Source organism: Coffea eugenioides, unplaced genomic scaffold, assembly GCF_003713205.1.
Source record: "Coffea eugenioides isolate CCC68of unplaced genomic scaffold, Ceug_1.0 ScVebR1_613;HRSCAF=1318, whole genome shotgun sequence".
Taxonomy (NCBI): Eukaryota; Viridiplantae; Streptophyta; class Magnoliopsida; order Gentianales; family Rubiaceae; genus Coffea; species Coffea eugenioides.
The window spans coordinates 2576-18169 of record NW_020864468.1 but is presented as its reverse complement, the minus strand read 5'-3'; the positions used below and the strand labels follow the sequence as shown (position 1 = coordinate 18169).

The 15594-nt window shown below is 36.4% G+C and overlaps 2 protein-coding genes across 2 annotated transcripts; one reads left to right on the top strand and one right to left on the bottom strand.

The window, feature by feature from the left end:
• Positions 1–5505: 5505 nt before the first annotated feature.
• On the bottom strand, positions 5506–8291 carry LOC113758631. The gene is made up of 3 exons (XM_027301401.1): positions 7960–8291; positions 7203–7876; positions 5506–7151 (listed from the first exon to the last, which is right to left on the bottom strand). Exons 1-3 carry the CDS (start codon positions 8289–8291, stop codon positions 5506–5508), a joined length of 2652 nt encoding a protein of 883 aa, XP_027157202.1.
• A 3444-nt stretch (positions 8292–11735) lies between these two features.
• On the top strand, positions 11736–15314 carry LOC113758630 (disease resistance protein At4g27190-like). The gene is made up of 3 exons (XM_027301400.1): positions 11736–14609; positions 14999–15154; positions 15258–15314. Exons 1-3 carry the CDS (start codon positions 11736–11738, stop codon positions 15312–15314), a joined length of 3087 nt encoding a protein of 1028 aa, XP_027157201.1.
• The last annotated feature ends 280 nt before the right edge of the window (positions 15315–15594 follow it).

Here is a 15594-nt window from a genome sequence, read left to right as displayed (position 1 = left end):
ATTACCAATTTTATTAGCATCAAAATTGAAAGATTAGTGGTGTTGTGAACATTTTTGTGCTTAGAAAACTTTCAAGTCGGCAACACCACTTTGAATCTCTTATGTCAATTAAAGTGATTCAAACTCGTTTACGGTTCTTTTGATCAATTGATCTTTAAATTTAAAATTTAAATTAGGCGATTAATGGTTCTCAAACCGTACATTCTTCACCATCTTTTGTATGGTGTACACACATGCACACACTGTCTATAGATATATAATATATGCATGTACTTATGTATGTAAATACACACATATATATGTTTATTTGTGTGTGTATGTATGTCTATATATATATATATATATACACATATTTACATACGTACATACATACATAAACATATATTTGTTGAGGGTTTGACATCACAAAGCACATTCACTGGTTGTGCTCAGCTAACTTGGTATTAAAGTCTTACTCGGACTGTTTGAGTTTCTGGGAAGTGATAAGAAGCCCTCTATACCTACTAGTTATGACGGTCTCGCAAACGATGAAGAGGAGTACGATAATTTTGATAGGAGAAGAAATTGATAAATATAAGATTTATTTCTATTAGTAGAAAAAAGTTTAATTTCTATTACAAGAATGAAATGCAGGAAAGAAATACAGAAAATCTTCTAATAGGTACTCAAATGATATTTTAACATCTCCATATATCATCTTGGAGCTCTTTATAACTGATTAATGTTCTAGGTTTCATATATAAAAATAGTGAAATTGTAAAAAGGATTTAAAATGAACAAGCAAGGGATAAATAAGGACGGATGCCTACGAATCATTAAATTTTCAAATCTTGGTAAATTACTTAATTTAAACATTACATAAATTACTTGATTAAAACATTACTTTGATACAAAATGATGTTTCATCTAAATACTGTTTAAGAAAAGGTTAGTCATAACATCAGGTAACCCATAATTTTATCCAAAAGCTACAATTATAGTTCATTAGTGGTATTAACAATGTTGCAGAGACAATGAAAATTTATAATTTCTTGAGATTATTGTGTAAAATTGAAATAAAGCTCTATTAATTCTCACAAATGTTAACTCCATCTATTTTTCTTTCATTTTGTGATTGACTCATTAGTGTTAAGTGTTATGCTCGTCAATAAAACAGTCACTTCTTTTACAATTAGTTGGATAAAAGACTTATGAAATAACGGGATGTTTGAAGGGTAAAGTACACCATATGTCATGAACAGTTTGAAGGGTAAAGTACACCATATGTCACTAAGGCTACAAAAGAATCGACCCACTCCCAAGGAGCTCGAGTCCGAGCTCGGTCAACATTGAGTTTGAATCAACTTCGAGTTGATCAAGTCGAATTTGAATTCAAAAATAATTAACTTGTTAGCTCATGAGGCGGCTTAACATATATATTGCTAATATTTTATTATTTATTAAGAACAATAATTATTTTATTTTTTTTAAAAAATAAAATAATTATTTTTTTAAGGTCGAGCTTTACATTTTGAGTTCATTGATCTCAAATTCGAGTTCGAATTTCATAAGACTAAGTTGAGTCTCGACTCGATTAGGCCAAGATTCGACTCGACTCGTTTGTTATTTTATTTTTTAAAAAAAATAAAATAATTATTTTTTTAAGGTCGTGCTTTACATTTTGAGTTCATTGATCTCAAATTCGAGTTCGAATTTCATAAAACTAAGTTGAGTCTCAACTCGATTAGGCCAAGATTTGACTTGACTCGTTTGTATCCCTATATGTCACCACATTTTTTTTTTAAATCTCGTCTAATCCATTATAATTTTTTTCATGCCAATTAACCGTTCAAATTCCTAAAAAGCTCTATTTTGACCAATCCATTAATAAATCGGTTAAACGAGTTGGAATTTGCGGTCAAGTCCCACACTTTTCTATTATTTTGTATTTTTAACCGTAGCTTCTCGTAGTTTTACAATATAGCACTATGTAATCTAATTTTAATGTAGTGTACATGTAGCATCCCATGAGGTGCAGCATATTCCATTTGGGTTAATCCATTTTTTAGACGGAGATCAAAATGAAGCAGTTTAAGAGTTCAATCGTCTATTTGACAAGGAAAAAAGAACTATAGTTGGCCAGATAAGATTTTGAAAAAGTTTCATAACTTTTAGTTCACCTAACCCAAATTTAATATACAAAGTATTATGATTGAAATAGAAGAACTTGTTCTTATTTTTTGAACGAATATTTCTTTATCACTTGGATTGCAATAAGTATTTCTTCTTTGACCACCCTTTCAAATGCAACTTATATGTATACAATAACAATAGTAGTAATAATAATATTGATACTAATAATAACTAATAATAATTAATAATAAAAAGAAAAAAAATAATAATTAATAATAGTAGGAATAATAATGGTAATACTGATAGGAATATCTATTTCCAACTGTGCAAATTGAAAGAGCGCACAAGAAATGATAAGATGAATTGATCCTAGCCAATTAGTGCTCCTTATATTAAAAAAATATAAGTATTTTAATGCATCACCTAAAAAAAATCTATTTCTCTAAATTTTTTTTCAAGCAAATTATCAGCAAAAAGGATAGATGCAAACTCATCATAATTTGAAGTCAGAACAATAATTAGGTGGAGAAAAACAGGCAATAGTGTATTGTGTTTTGGAGATGAAATATAATTCAAAGGAACTGCAGACACTATATAAGATTGCTTCTTTACTATTTGCGTTTTGCACCGTAGAACTAACATCTAATTAATTTCTCAGTACATATCTCTTATCGTAACCTCTTGACGTATAATCTTGATACATTTTAAAGGCCATTATGTTTAAATGAAGAATGTCTAATCAAATTGATCCCCAAATTAAGGTTTTAAATGCGTGTCTGTTTGTGCGTATATGTATATACATGTGTATGGAAACATTTAAATTAGTAGCTTTCTAACAAAGCATACAATTAAACTTCATTAAAAATAGGTAAAGTTGATCAAATGAATAGTTAGTTATCTACCTCAACAGATTCATGTTCATCATACTTAAAAATCTAGTTATTCATATGGGTGCATAACATAATAATAATAGCTAAAATCAACATACTTTCAGTGACAGAGCTAAGAAATGTTCTTAGTGGGGGCAAAATTTATTGAACTATTTGCTTAAAGGATAATTTTTTTTAATCTCTTACATTTCCTTCATTTATTAATTTTCAAGTCCAATTGTGTATACCATTTTGTGTTGATTTTCAGGTTATCCAACAATTTTTTTTTCACTTTTTACTCATCCCAATTTTATTTTATAGGGTTAACTGTAGAATGCAAGAAAAGTAGACCTATGTACAACTTACAAGATGACAAACAGTTTATATTTAACTTGCAATTTGAAAAAATTATATTGGAATTGGACACTTTATATTTTTCATGAATGTTCCTATTATTTTTTGTTTGTCTTCTTAGAAATATATACCTGTGTAGACAAACCTTTATTCTAAGTAATTTTTTTTTCAATTAATAAAATAAAATTACCAGAATGCATGAAAAAGTAGAAACAAGAAAATAATGTAGCTTAGTTTATAAATGTGTACTGGACTTGCACAACAAGGGACGAATTCAAGACAGAAATTAAGAGAAATGCAGATACAGAGGAAGTGAGAAGAGAGAGCAGAGGGAAGTCTAGGATAGTATAGACGGAAATGAGAAAGGTTACATCCAAAGCTACATCTCTTATCTTCCTCCTCTGCTTTATACTAGTTTATGGTATTCTAACAATATAACTAACGCATGCAATTTGAAATGACTCACATGCTCGATCAATTAACCGACACATGCAATCTGTTATTTGGAATATCTTTTACAACTAACTTCCTGACGTCAGATAACTAGACTCCAGCTCAACCATTACAGTTGCCCTCCCTTCAAACAATCCTAGTCTCTAGGATTGAAGGATGGAAATTGGCTTTGTATAACAGTCAAATCCTCCCAGATAGCATCCACCTCATTCATGTTCTTCCAACAAATTAAGACCTGCTCCACCTGCTGACCAACCCTGTCTATCATTCTTCTGTCTAGGACTGCAGTGGGAGCAGTAGTGTAGAGCCCTTCCTCTGATATTTGTGGCAATTCATTGCTGATAGGAGCTCCCTTAGACGTTGGTTTCAAGAGTGAAACATGGAAAACAGGGTGAATAGCAGCACCCTGTGGAAGCTTGAGCCTATAAGCAACTGACCCAATCTTCTTTTCCACCTGATATGGCCCATAATACTTGGCTGCCAGCTTCAAGTTCCTCCTTAGTGCTACCGTAGTCTGTCTATACAGCTGCAACTTGAGATACACCCAATCACCCTCAGCAAAGGACCTATCTATTCTATGTTTATCTGTAAACTGCTTCATTCGGTTCTGAGCCTGCAATAAATTTTCCCTGAGCAATGTATTCCAGTTTACCCTTTCCTTTATCCAATCCTCCACAGCAGCAACTTGAGTGTCACCTGTGTTCAAACTCAATTGGGATGGTTTGTAGCCATATAAAGCTTGGAACGGAGTCATCTGCAAACTGGAGTGGAAGTTAGTGTTGTACCACCATTCAGCTGCAGGTAAACACCTTTTCCAATGGCCTGGTTGCTGCAAGCACATAGCTCTTAAGTAAGTCTCTAGACACCTATTCACCCTCTCAGTTTGTCCATCGGACTGAGGGTGATAGGAAGAAGAGAAACTAAGATCAGTCCCTACTTGCTTAAAAAGCTCTTGCCAAAATATACTAGTGAACACTTTGTCTCTATCAGATACAATCCCATTAGGCAGCCTATGTAACCTGAATATTTGGTCGAAGAATACCTGAGCCACACTCTTAGCAGTGTAGTGAGAAGTCATGGAGGTGAAGTGAGCATATTTTGTAAATCTGTCTACCACCACAAAAATGACATCATGACCATATGATTTGGGTAGTCCTTCAATGAAATCCATAGAAATTTCCTGCCATGATTGCTCAGGAATTGACAATGGCTGCAACAATCCTGGGTAGGGCCAATGCTCCCCTTTACTCCTCTTGCAAATGTCACAACACTGTACGTAAGACTCCACATCCTTTTTCATGCCCGGCCAGTAGAAATAGTTCTTCATTCTCTGGTATGTTCCTTGGTTCCCCGAGTACCCTCCAATTGCAGAATCATGCATGCAATTGATGAGTTGAGCCCTTAACTCTGAGTTACTCCCAATATACACTCTTCCCATATACCTGATAATTCCTTGTTGGTATGTGTAATCTTGCACACTAGATTTGTCCACCGCTAGTGCAGTCAGTAGTTCCTTGGCCTTCTCATCCCCATTATAACTGCCAGAGACCCTGGCTAACCATAATGGCTTTGCTGTGGTTATGGCATGGACCTGCACCTCCTCACCACCTGACCCTTCATCCCTTCCTTCCATCCTTCTAGATAGAGCATCAGCCACCAAGTTATCCTTACCCCTTTTATATTGGATCTCATAGTTTAGTCCCATCAGCTTTGCTAACTATTTTTGCTGGAGAGGTGTAGTGATTTTTTGTTCCAGTAAGTATTTCAAACTTTCATGATCAGTTTTGATTATGAAGTGAGTTCCTAGCAAGTAGTGTCTCCATTTCCCTACTGCAGTAATCAATGACAATAATTCCTTTTCATATATGGACAGTGTTTGATTTTTGGGTCCAAGTGCCTGACTCATGAAAGCAATAGGCCTACCTTGCTGCATCAAAACTGCTCCAATGGTCTTTTGGCTAGCATCGGTTTCCAATACAAATGTTCTAAAGAAATCAGGTAGTGCTAGTACAGGAGCTTGAGTCATAGCATGTTTGAGTTCTTGGAAAGCTTGCTCAGCTTGTTCATCCCACCCAAAATCATCCTTCTTTAGCAGATTAGTTAAAGGTTTAGCTATCTTCCCATATCCCTTCACAAATCTCCTGTAGTAACCTGTCAGTCCCAAAAACCCCCTTAAACCTTTAACAGTGGTGGGAGATGGCCAGGACAGCATAGCTTCCACTTTTGCAGGATCAGCAGAGACTCCCTCACCAGTAACTATATGCCCCAAGTACTCTACTCTATCTTGCCCAAATGAACACTCAGACATTTTTGCATATAAGAAGTGATTTCTGAGGGTGTCAAGAACAAGGGAGAGGTGTTTGAGATGGGAGTCAAAATCCGGGCTGTAAACTAGAATGTCATCAAAGAACACTAGCACAAATTTTCGAATAAAAGGTTCAAATACCGAGTTCATTAGAGCCTGGAAGGTTGCTGGTGCATTAGTGAGGCCAAATGGCATCACTAAGTATTCATAGAGGCCAGAGTGGGTTCTGAAAGCTGTTTTTGGGATATCAGATGGGTGCATTCTTATCTGATGGTACCCTGACCTCAAATCAACTTTTGAAAAAATTTTGGCACCATGCAGTTCATCAAGGAGGTCATCAATGATCGGGATGGGAAACTTGTCTTTGATAGTGAGGCTGTTAAGTTGTCTATAGTCAATGCATAACCTCCAAGTGCCATCCTTCTTTTTAACTAGTAAGGCTGGGGATGTAAAAAGACTATGGCTGGTTTGGATGATATCAGTGGCCAACATTTCCTTGACTTGCCTTTCTATTTCTGTTTTTTGCCTGTGGGGATACTTATAGGGGCTAATCTTGAAAGGTTTAGCATCAGGTTTCAAAGGTATTTGATGATTGAGGCTATGGTTGGGGGGTAAAGTTGTAGGTGCAGCAAATATGCCATCATATTGAGCAAGTAATTGAGTGAGTGTTTTGGACACAGTAGTTACCTGTGAGTTTTGTACTCGTATCATGCAAGAGTGTTGCAAGGCTGTTCTGATTTTGTTTCTGCAATACTTCTGGGCTGATACTCCTTGCTTCATCAACATCTTGGCAGAGTGGGAATCCCCTTGTAGTAACACCATTTCACCCTCCTTCTCAAATGATAATGACAACTTTTGAAAGTCAAAAGTCATGGGGCTATAACACTTCATCCAGTCAACCCCCAAAATCAGGTCGTACGGTTCCAAGTCTAGTACATACACATTGTGAGTAAAATGATGGCCTTGCATCATCCACTTCATACCAGGAATCCATTGCTCACAAACTAATTCTTTCCCATCAGCAATTCTGACTTTAAAAGGTTTATGATTCTTAACAGCTTCAGGGTAGAGTTAAGCAATAGTTGGCTTTATGAAGCAGTTGGTGCTACCTCCATCCAGCAGGATTGACACCTCTTGATCACCATAATATCCCAACATCTTAATGGTACTGGAAGACAATTGGCCAGAAACTGAGTGGAGGGATAGTGTAATATCCCTGCCATACTTGTTGCCTTGATACTCAATGACCTCATCCTCTTCATCTGCTACTTCCTCTACTTGAGCCTCGCCCTCATCTGCTAGCAGCAAATGAATTCCCTTATTCCTGCAAACATGCCCAGGGGAGAACTTCTCTCCACATTTGTAACATAAATTGTGATCCTTCCTGTACTGGAACTCGGTGGGGGTAATCCTCCTAGAGCCTTGGGGAGTAGTTTTGTTGTTGCTGCTATCAAACATCTGATGTGCAGGCTTCTTCTGTATTGTCTCCGTAACTGGAGTTGGTTTTGTAGCCATCCTAGGTTGCTTAGCCATAACCTGTAAATAATGCTCCTGCCATCTCGCCTTCTCAAATGCTGATTGCAAGGTTGCAGGCTTGTGGATCTTGACCACAAACTTAATCTCCTCCTTTAGTCCACTTAGGAAACTGGAGATGTAATACGATTCAGTAAGACCAGGGACCTTGAGCATCACGGCAGCTCGCAGCTCTTCAAACTTTTCTTGGTAGGCGATTACCGTGAAAGTTTGATGAAACTTGTTAAACTCCTCTATAACATCATCCTCCCTAAATTTCCAAATCTACTACAAAACTCTTGGCTGAATCTGTCCCATCGTAACTCCCCCTTGTCCATCTTGAAACCTTGATACCAGATACTAGCTTTCCCATCCAGATGCAATTCCACTAAATCCATATGCTGCGAATCTGGAATGCGACATAAACGGAAAAACTTCTCACATCTCCTAACCCATTCTCTGGGGTTAGAGCCATCAAATTTGGGAAATTCCACCTTAAGAGTCCCTACAGGTAGGAAATTCCTCTCTCCTTGACTGGATAGCCCCAACTCCAAGTTTCTCTGAGGCCTTTGGACAGGTTGCCTCTCCGTATTGTCTGGTGAAATTCCTAAGATCCCTCGGTCGCTTTGCAAGCTTCTCACAAAAGCGGTGTATTGAGCATTCATGGAAACCATGAAATTTTTCATCTCTCAGCTGAGTTCGCTTCCAAGAGTGCCTTCATATCAGAGTGATTTGTTGCCAATTTCTCTTCCAGTGCTAGTCTTTCAGCTGCATTGGCTTCAAGGATGCTCTGGATCCGTGAATCCTGCTTCTTCAGTTGTTCTTCGAAGCCTTTCATTCTGGTGCCCTCCGCCATAGTCAGCTACATATTCGGTAGCTGAGCTTGCAGATCCAAGGATCGCAAGCTCTGATACCAATTGTACTGGACTTGCACAACAAGGGACGAATTCAAGACAGAAATTAAGAGAAATGCAGATACAGAGGAAGTGAGAAGAGAGAGCAGAGGGAAGACTAGGATAGTATAGACGGAAATGAGAAATGTTACATCCAAAGCTACATCTCTTATCTTCCTCCTCTGCTTTATACTAGTTTATGGTATTCTAACAATATAACTAACGCATGCAATATGAAATGACTCACATGCTCGATCAATTAACCGACACATGCAATCTGTTATTTGGAATATCTTTTACAACTAACTTCCTGACGTCAGATAACTAGACTCCAGCTCAGCCATTACAAAATGGTTCGAATAAAACTCACTGCAAATGGTATAGACCTTATGGTTATTAATGGTCTAACATTGCCAATGTACTGGTGATTGCAAATAGTTGAGTTTATCAATATGATTTTGAAATTTGCACAAGTTTATACCATGCTAGACAAAGGGTCATGGCGGAGGCAGGGGGCATCTACTTGATTGATGAGACATAAGACGATCTTTTGAGAAGTGAGGAAATGGTTACAAGCCATAGTTGTGGTGAGGTTTACTTCAATTTGATTTGTGTTTGAGTAAGATCCTAGATTGTCTTATACAAAGAAAAATTTTACTCTTTTGATTGTTTATAATACATAAATGCAGATGTCTATTTTGAGGTCGGGATGAAGATGTTAATTGCAATATAAGTACAGATTTCTATATTTAGGTCAAAATCAAGATATTTGTTAATATTTTCAGAAGTTATTCAGACAACTTGTAGCCACCTGCCCAAAACTTAGATATATAAAGGATACGAAAGTTCAAAAATTTTCAATTTCTTGTAGACTGTCTTATTTCTGCATTTGATCATCTAAAATCTAAGTTTCACCAGCGCAATACTCAAAAGAAAGTTATATATGAGGAATCCCGTCATTGACTTTGTTGGTGTGAGACTTTTTATCTTATATGTCATCGCAAATACGATTTTTTATTGTTAGTTGATTGCTTATTAGTTACTCAAGGACATCTAAATGAAAGCAAACCTACTAACAATTCAGCTCTTTTCATAAAATTAAAGTTAAGAACAATTAGGAGATCTTTTTTTTTGATGATCTTAAGCTTTAAACCAAGGAGCTCGGCTACGAGATTTGGACGTATAAAGTAGATGGGAGTTCTTAAACATTAGCTCGGCTACGAGATACGTAATGGACACCCGTTAAGAACGATTTCATAGATTGGTTTTTTTGAAATAATATAGCTAATTTTAATAAAGTGACTAAATGTAGTGAGTGGATTAAATGTGACCATGTGTTTTAGTATAATAAGTTAGGTGTAATTTAGGTGTGTTAATGAGTGTCAATTAGACACCCCTTAGAAAAATTCTGTAAACATTACCAATTGTATCTGGCATCGTTTCTGCAATATGCATGCTTAGACTAAAAGAAGAAGGATTTGAAAGGAAAGGTTTTCATAAATTTTTTTGAGAGATCAATTTTCCAGGCTTAATCTTCACATTAGGATTTCTAAGTTTGAGGGCTACAATGGTTTTCCATGTAATGTCCCTAATGAAATTATTCAATTATTTCCCCGTTTCATATTAAGTCCTTCCTTTTATTTTAAATCTAAGACTCCTAATTTTGATGTCCCGAATGATTTTTTACTTTTCTTTACTTTTCTAGTAAGAGCTCCCAAGTTTCTTAAACTTTCATATTCATCATGATTTCATTAAAACTGAAATTATCATGAACAAATAATAATTTACTCGTAAGACTTGAAACATTTTGAAGTTATCTTAAAATCAAGCGGGAAGAAAAAAGTAAATGAAGATTTGGAGACTTTTTGGCGGCTGGAGTTTAAAAATCCTCCTGTTTATTCAACTAGCCTTTTGAGATGTCATATCATATACATACAATTTTAATAGAGACTAACATATTTGAAACAAAATTAATAGGAAAAATCGTAAGGAACGTCCCTCACATTTTGTAAATTGACTTTTTTCGCCCCTCACTTCTAAAAGTGTAATTTTACATTCTTTATAAATTCACATTGGTTAGGTTTGGCTCCTACCTAGGTTTTTGACTAGTTTTTGGCCGGAATCCACCACATGCCTTACACATGATCATTTTTTAGGGGCAAAATTGTCAAATCAAATTTCATATAATTTGAACTTTTCGTCTCTCACATTTTACAAAATGAATTTTTTCATACCTCACATCTCAAAAAATAAATTTTTCCATCCCTCACATTTCACAAAATGAATTTTTCACCTCTAATTGATCATGTGTATGAATAGTTTCTTTTGTTTTTTAAACCCATGTGTATATCTATTTGATTTCACCCAAAATAATACGAGTAACACGTAATATATTTGTATTTGATTTCATCTACAACTACAATTAACTTATTCAAGTGAAGTTAAATAGAAATATATTACATGCTATTTGTACTGTTCAGGTAAAATCAAATAGACATATATATAAGTTTTCAAAAATAAGAAAAGACTATCACCCACATGATCAATGAGGGATCAAAATTTTCATTTTGCAAAATGTGAGGGATGAAAAAATTTATATAAGGGACGAAAAAATTCATTTTATGAAATATGAGGGACTATGGATCAGATTATATGAAATATGTTTGACAATTTTACCCCTCAAAAATGATCATGTGCAAGGCACGTAATAGATTCCAACCAAAAATTAGTTGAACACTAAGATAAGGACCAAATTTGACCAATGTGAATTTGTAAAGGACGTAAAATTACGCTTTTAAAAGTAAAGGATGAAAAAAGTTATTTTACCAAATGTGAGGAATATTTTGAACGATTTTCCCAAATTAACATTTTCCCTTACATTTATACAATATTTTGCTAGCAGGTGAACGTATTGAAATTTTATATTTTCTTCATAACATTAGTCTCAGATGAATACAAAATAAGGTATGCATAACATTTTTCTGGTGAGAGCAATCTAAATGTTACTAATATTCTTCCCTTTTTATGTAACCAAAACATTTCTGTGAACTTACTCTAATGGCCTAGAATTTCTTTCTCTATCCTGAATCTTTACATTCTTTACTCTTTAAGTATTTAGTCTTCCCTCATTCAATTGTTACAAGGTTTATATTTATATCTCACATATTTAATTAGATCTCTATATCTCTATTTTCTAAAAACATAACGGACATTAATTTGAACAGAAATATTGGAATAATGGCGATCAATGATTGTGCTCTTACCATTGCAGGCGCAATGGCAGCAAATTGTGTCGATCCAGTTCTGCACCAATGTCAGTATTTGTTTCGCTACAGAAGCAACGTTCTAACTCTGAGGGATGAGATGAAAAAACTTGAACTAAAGAAAGCTGATGTGCAACAATTAGTTGATGCAGCAATTAACAATGGTAAATCAATTAAACCAAATGTCATTGACTGGCTAAGACAAGTTGACGATCTAAAGAAAGAGGCAGACGCCATTTTTAGGCATATGGAAAATGTCAAGATGAATTGCCTTAATGTCAGGCTTCCAAATTTGAAGTCACATTATTTGCTAGGCCGAGATGCTGACAAAAGAAAAAATGCTGCTCAAAAACTTCTGAGCGAGGGGCAGTTTGATGAAGTTGGATACACTGCTCCATTAGAGAAAATGTCTTTTAGTGAATCAACCCTACTGTTAGAGGAAGGACTACCTACTCTGATGTCAACAAAGAAGGAAGTGATGAGAGTTCTAGAGCAGGACAAAACAAATCTTATTGTGATTTGTGGTATGGCTGGTGTTGGCAAGACTACCTTGGTGAACCAAATTGCAGACCAAGTTAAGTATGGAAAATTATTTTATAAGGTGGCCATGTTAACTATGTCTAAAAATCCAAGCATGAGAAATGCTCAAAATCGGCTTGCTGAGCAGTTAAGGGTGCAAATTCCAGCACATATTGATGGTGCCAGATTTGGACAAACAATATATAATAGACTAAGCGGGAGAGTCCTTGTTATATTGGATGAGATTTGGAAAGAAGTTGACTTCAAGAGTCTTGGGATTCCTGTTAGCGAGAAGATAAAGGTTATAGTGACATCTCAGTCCCCCTGTGTTTGCAGGAACATGGGAGCTAAAATTGTTGGGGTTAATGCCTTGCCTGAGGAAGAAGCATGTTATCTTTTTAAAGCGGTTGCGGGAATTTCTGATGATTCCGTTTTGAGTGATGTTGCAAAACAGTTTGCAGAGGAATGCAAAGGTATACCTCTCGCGCTCGTTGTTGTCGCCAGGGGATTAAGGACTAACTGTAAAACACTAAAATCCTGGGAACTGGCCCTTGGACAGCTGCAAAAATACACATTCAGAGAATTAGAAGGAGAAAAAGATTTGGTGTATTCAATAGTTGAGTGGAGCTACGACAATTTGGAAAGTGTCGAGGCTAAGTCACTGCTTTTGCTTTGCAGTTTGTTTCCAGAAGATTATAGCATTCCAGTTGAATGTTTGGTCAGGTACGGCAAAGGGCTAGAATTGTTCAACGAGAGAGACACGTTAGGTGATGTAAGATGCAGAGTAGACGTGCTTGTTAATGACCTCAGGAGTTACCATTTGTTGCTGGATGATAGTGAAAGAGAAGACCATGTAAAATTGCATGATGTCATGCGAGAAACTTGCTTGAAAATTGCATCAAAAGGCGAGCATGTATTTTTGGTAGGGAATGCTACAGAGGAAGAAAGGCACCAACTACCGGATTCATTTGGTCCTTATACGGCTATTTCACTAACATTAGAAGGTTCCATTAGACTATTTCCATTTGGCGAGGAATGTCCAAGGCTTAAGCTATTGCGTTTGGTATTCCAATCAGGCAAAGTGAACCTATCAAAAGATGCTTTCGAAGGAATGGAAGATCTCAGGGTCATGGAGTTAAACAATTCACACACAGAATTTTCGCTATCATGGCCAGGCCAAATGTTAACGAGCCTTCGGACATTGTGCCTGGATTATTGTGTATTGGACACTGGAACGTCATCAATGCTTGGATATATGATGCAATTGGAAATGTTGAGCTTCTTTAAATCCAGACTTCAAGGTGATCAGTTTCCAGTAGAGATTGCTCGGTTGAGTAATTTAAAGTCGTTGGATTTGAGGGTCGAGCGAAGTCAGCAGCCGTTGCTTCATGGTATCCTGTCAAGCTTGAAGAAACTAGAAGAATTGTACATGGGATCTCCTCACCATTTGCGGCTGGGGAGAGACAAAGAAGAAGAAAGAGGATGCCTTGAAGAGATCGCATCACTCTCTTGCCTTGAGTGTCTCCAAATTCATGTCTATGACCTTAACCTCCTATTTCAGTTATTGCACCAACTTCCTATTCAGAGGTTGTTAAGATTTCACATTGTAGGAGCTGATCATAAAATTAACCGGAGAGATCTTACTAGAGAGTATCAATTTCGGAACAGTTTCGAACTTATTTACTATCGGTATCATAAGAGGAGGTTTGTATTTAAACAAGCATTGGATCCTATAGTTAGCAGCATTGTTAAGAGAGCAGAGAATCTCACTTTTGAGGGCGTGCCCTGCTTGAGGAATCTGGTGAGCGACTTGGATGAAGATGGATTTGTCAACCTGAGAAGGCTTAAATTAGACCATGAGGTACACCAATGCCTTATTGAATCCACCACCAATTTAGTTGCTCGACAGGTTTTCGAAAATTTGGTGTTCATGGAATTAGATCATGTGAATTTGGAAGAAATATGTCGTGGGAATCTTCCACCTCGGTGCTTCAGTCAGCTTCGGGAGATGAAACTTAAGTACACAAATATTAAGCATTTGTGGAAGGGGCCAATTGAACCTCCGTCACTTTGCAGCCTCAGAATTGTTGAGCTAAGATACTGCCATCGAATTGTAACTCTCTTCTCACAATCAACGCTGAAATGTCTAGTGAAACTCCAAAAGCTAGTAGTTCATCAGTGTACAAACTTGGAAAGCATTGTCATGAGGGAAGAAAGTGTGAACGAGGAAGTGCTTGAGCTACCCCTACTCGAAACTTTAGTGATGCAAGAATCAGGCTTGTTGTGTTTTGACTCCAAACGTGAAACAGCCAGAGCTTTTCTCAACCAGGTCAATCTCTCTCTCTCTCTGTTTCTTTGTCTCTCTTTCTGATATACTTCCTTTGTGTCAAAGAAGTATTTGACCATAATGAGCTCACTGAAGAAGCAATTTATTTTTCCCAAAAACTGTTAATTAAATATTCAAAATTGTTTCAGTGGTCATATTCTAGTCCTGAGTTTGCCAAAAAAAAAATTTGTTTTTTATTTAATCTTTTAGCGCAAGTAAAAACCAAATGGTGATGAATGAAATTTTGACAATGACAAATTTTGATAGCAAGGATTAATGCTATGATTGATAAAAGATACTTTTCCTCCAGGTCATTGACCGGGCATACAGAAACATACATACATATGTGCGAAGATTCATGTTTGTATTACATAAGTAACTAAATTTTCCAGGTTTCGCTGCCTCGCCTGGAAGGACTGCAGATTAAAACTTATAGGCATCGCCCCAAAGAGTTAGTGGGAGATGGAATGCATAGCGGGTATCTTGAGAACTTGAAGTATTTGCAGATCACCGATAGCTGTATCGGATGCATTGCCAAAGCTGATGGGGTGACAATATTACAAAATCTGCAGAAACTTGTGGTTAACAGTCACGGGATGCAATTACTTTTTGAGTTTGAGGGGCTGAAAGTTCCTGTGCTAACAAAAACAGAACTCGAAATTCTTCCCAAACTGGAGTCATTGGAATTACAACAATCCTCAGGATTAACCCACATTTGGAGGAATTTTCCAAGAGGGGTTCGAGTATTCCAAAACTTAAGAAAGCTTATAGTATGGGAGTGCAAATTACTAAAGTTTTTGTTTGATCCTCCTTGTGTGGCGAATATGCTTGTGAGCCTTGAGGCGCTTGAAATTAGTGATTGCTTGGAAATGTATGGAGTTATTGGTGGGGAATTAGGAGAAGATCAGATCAGTCAGGAAGATGATGCTCAGCAACAAGATATCGTTGGAAAACATAGAGAGAGCTCTGCATTGGAAAGAAGCAACAA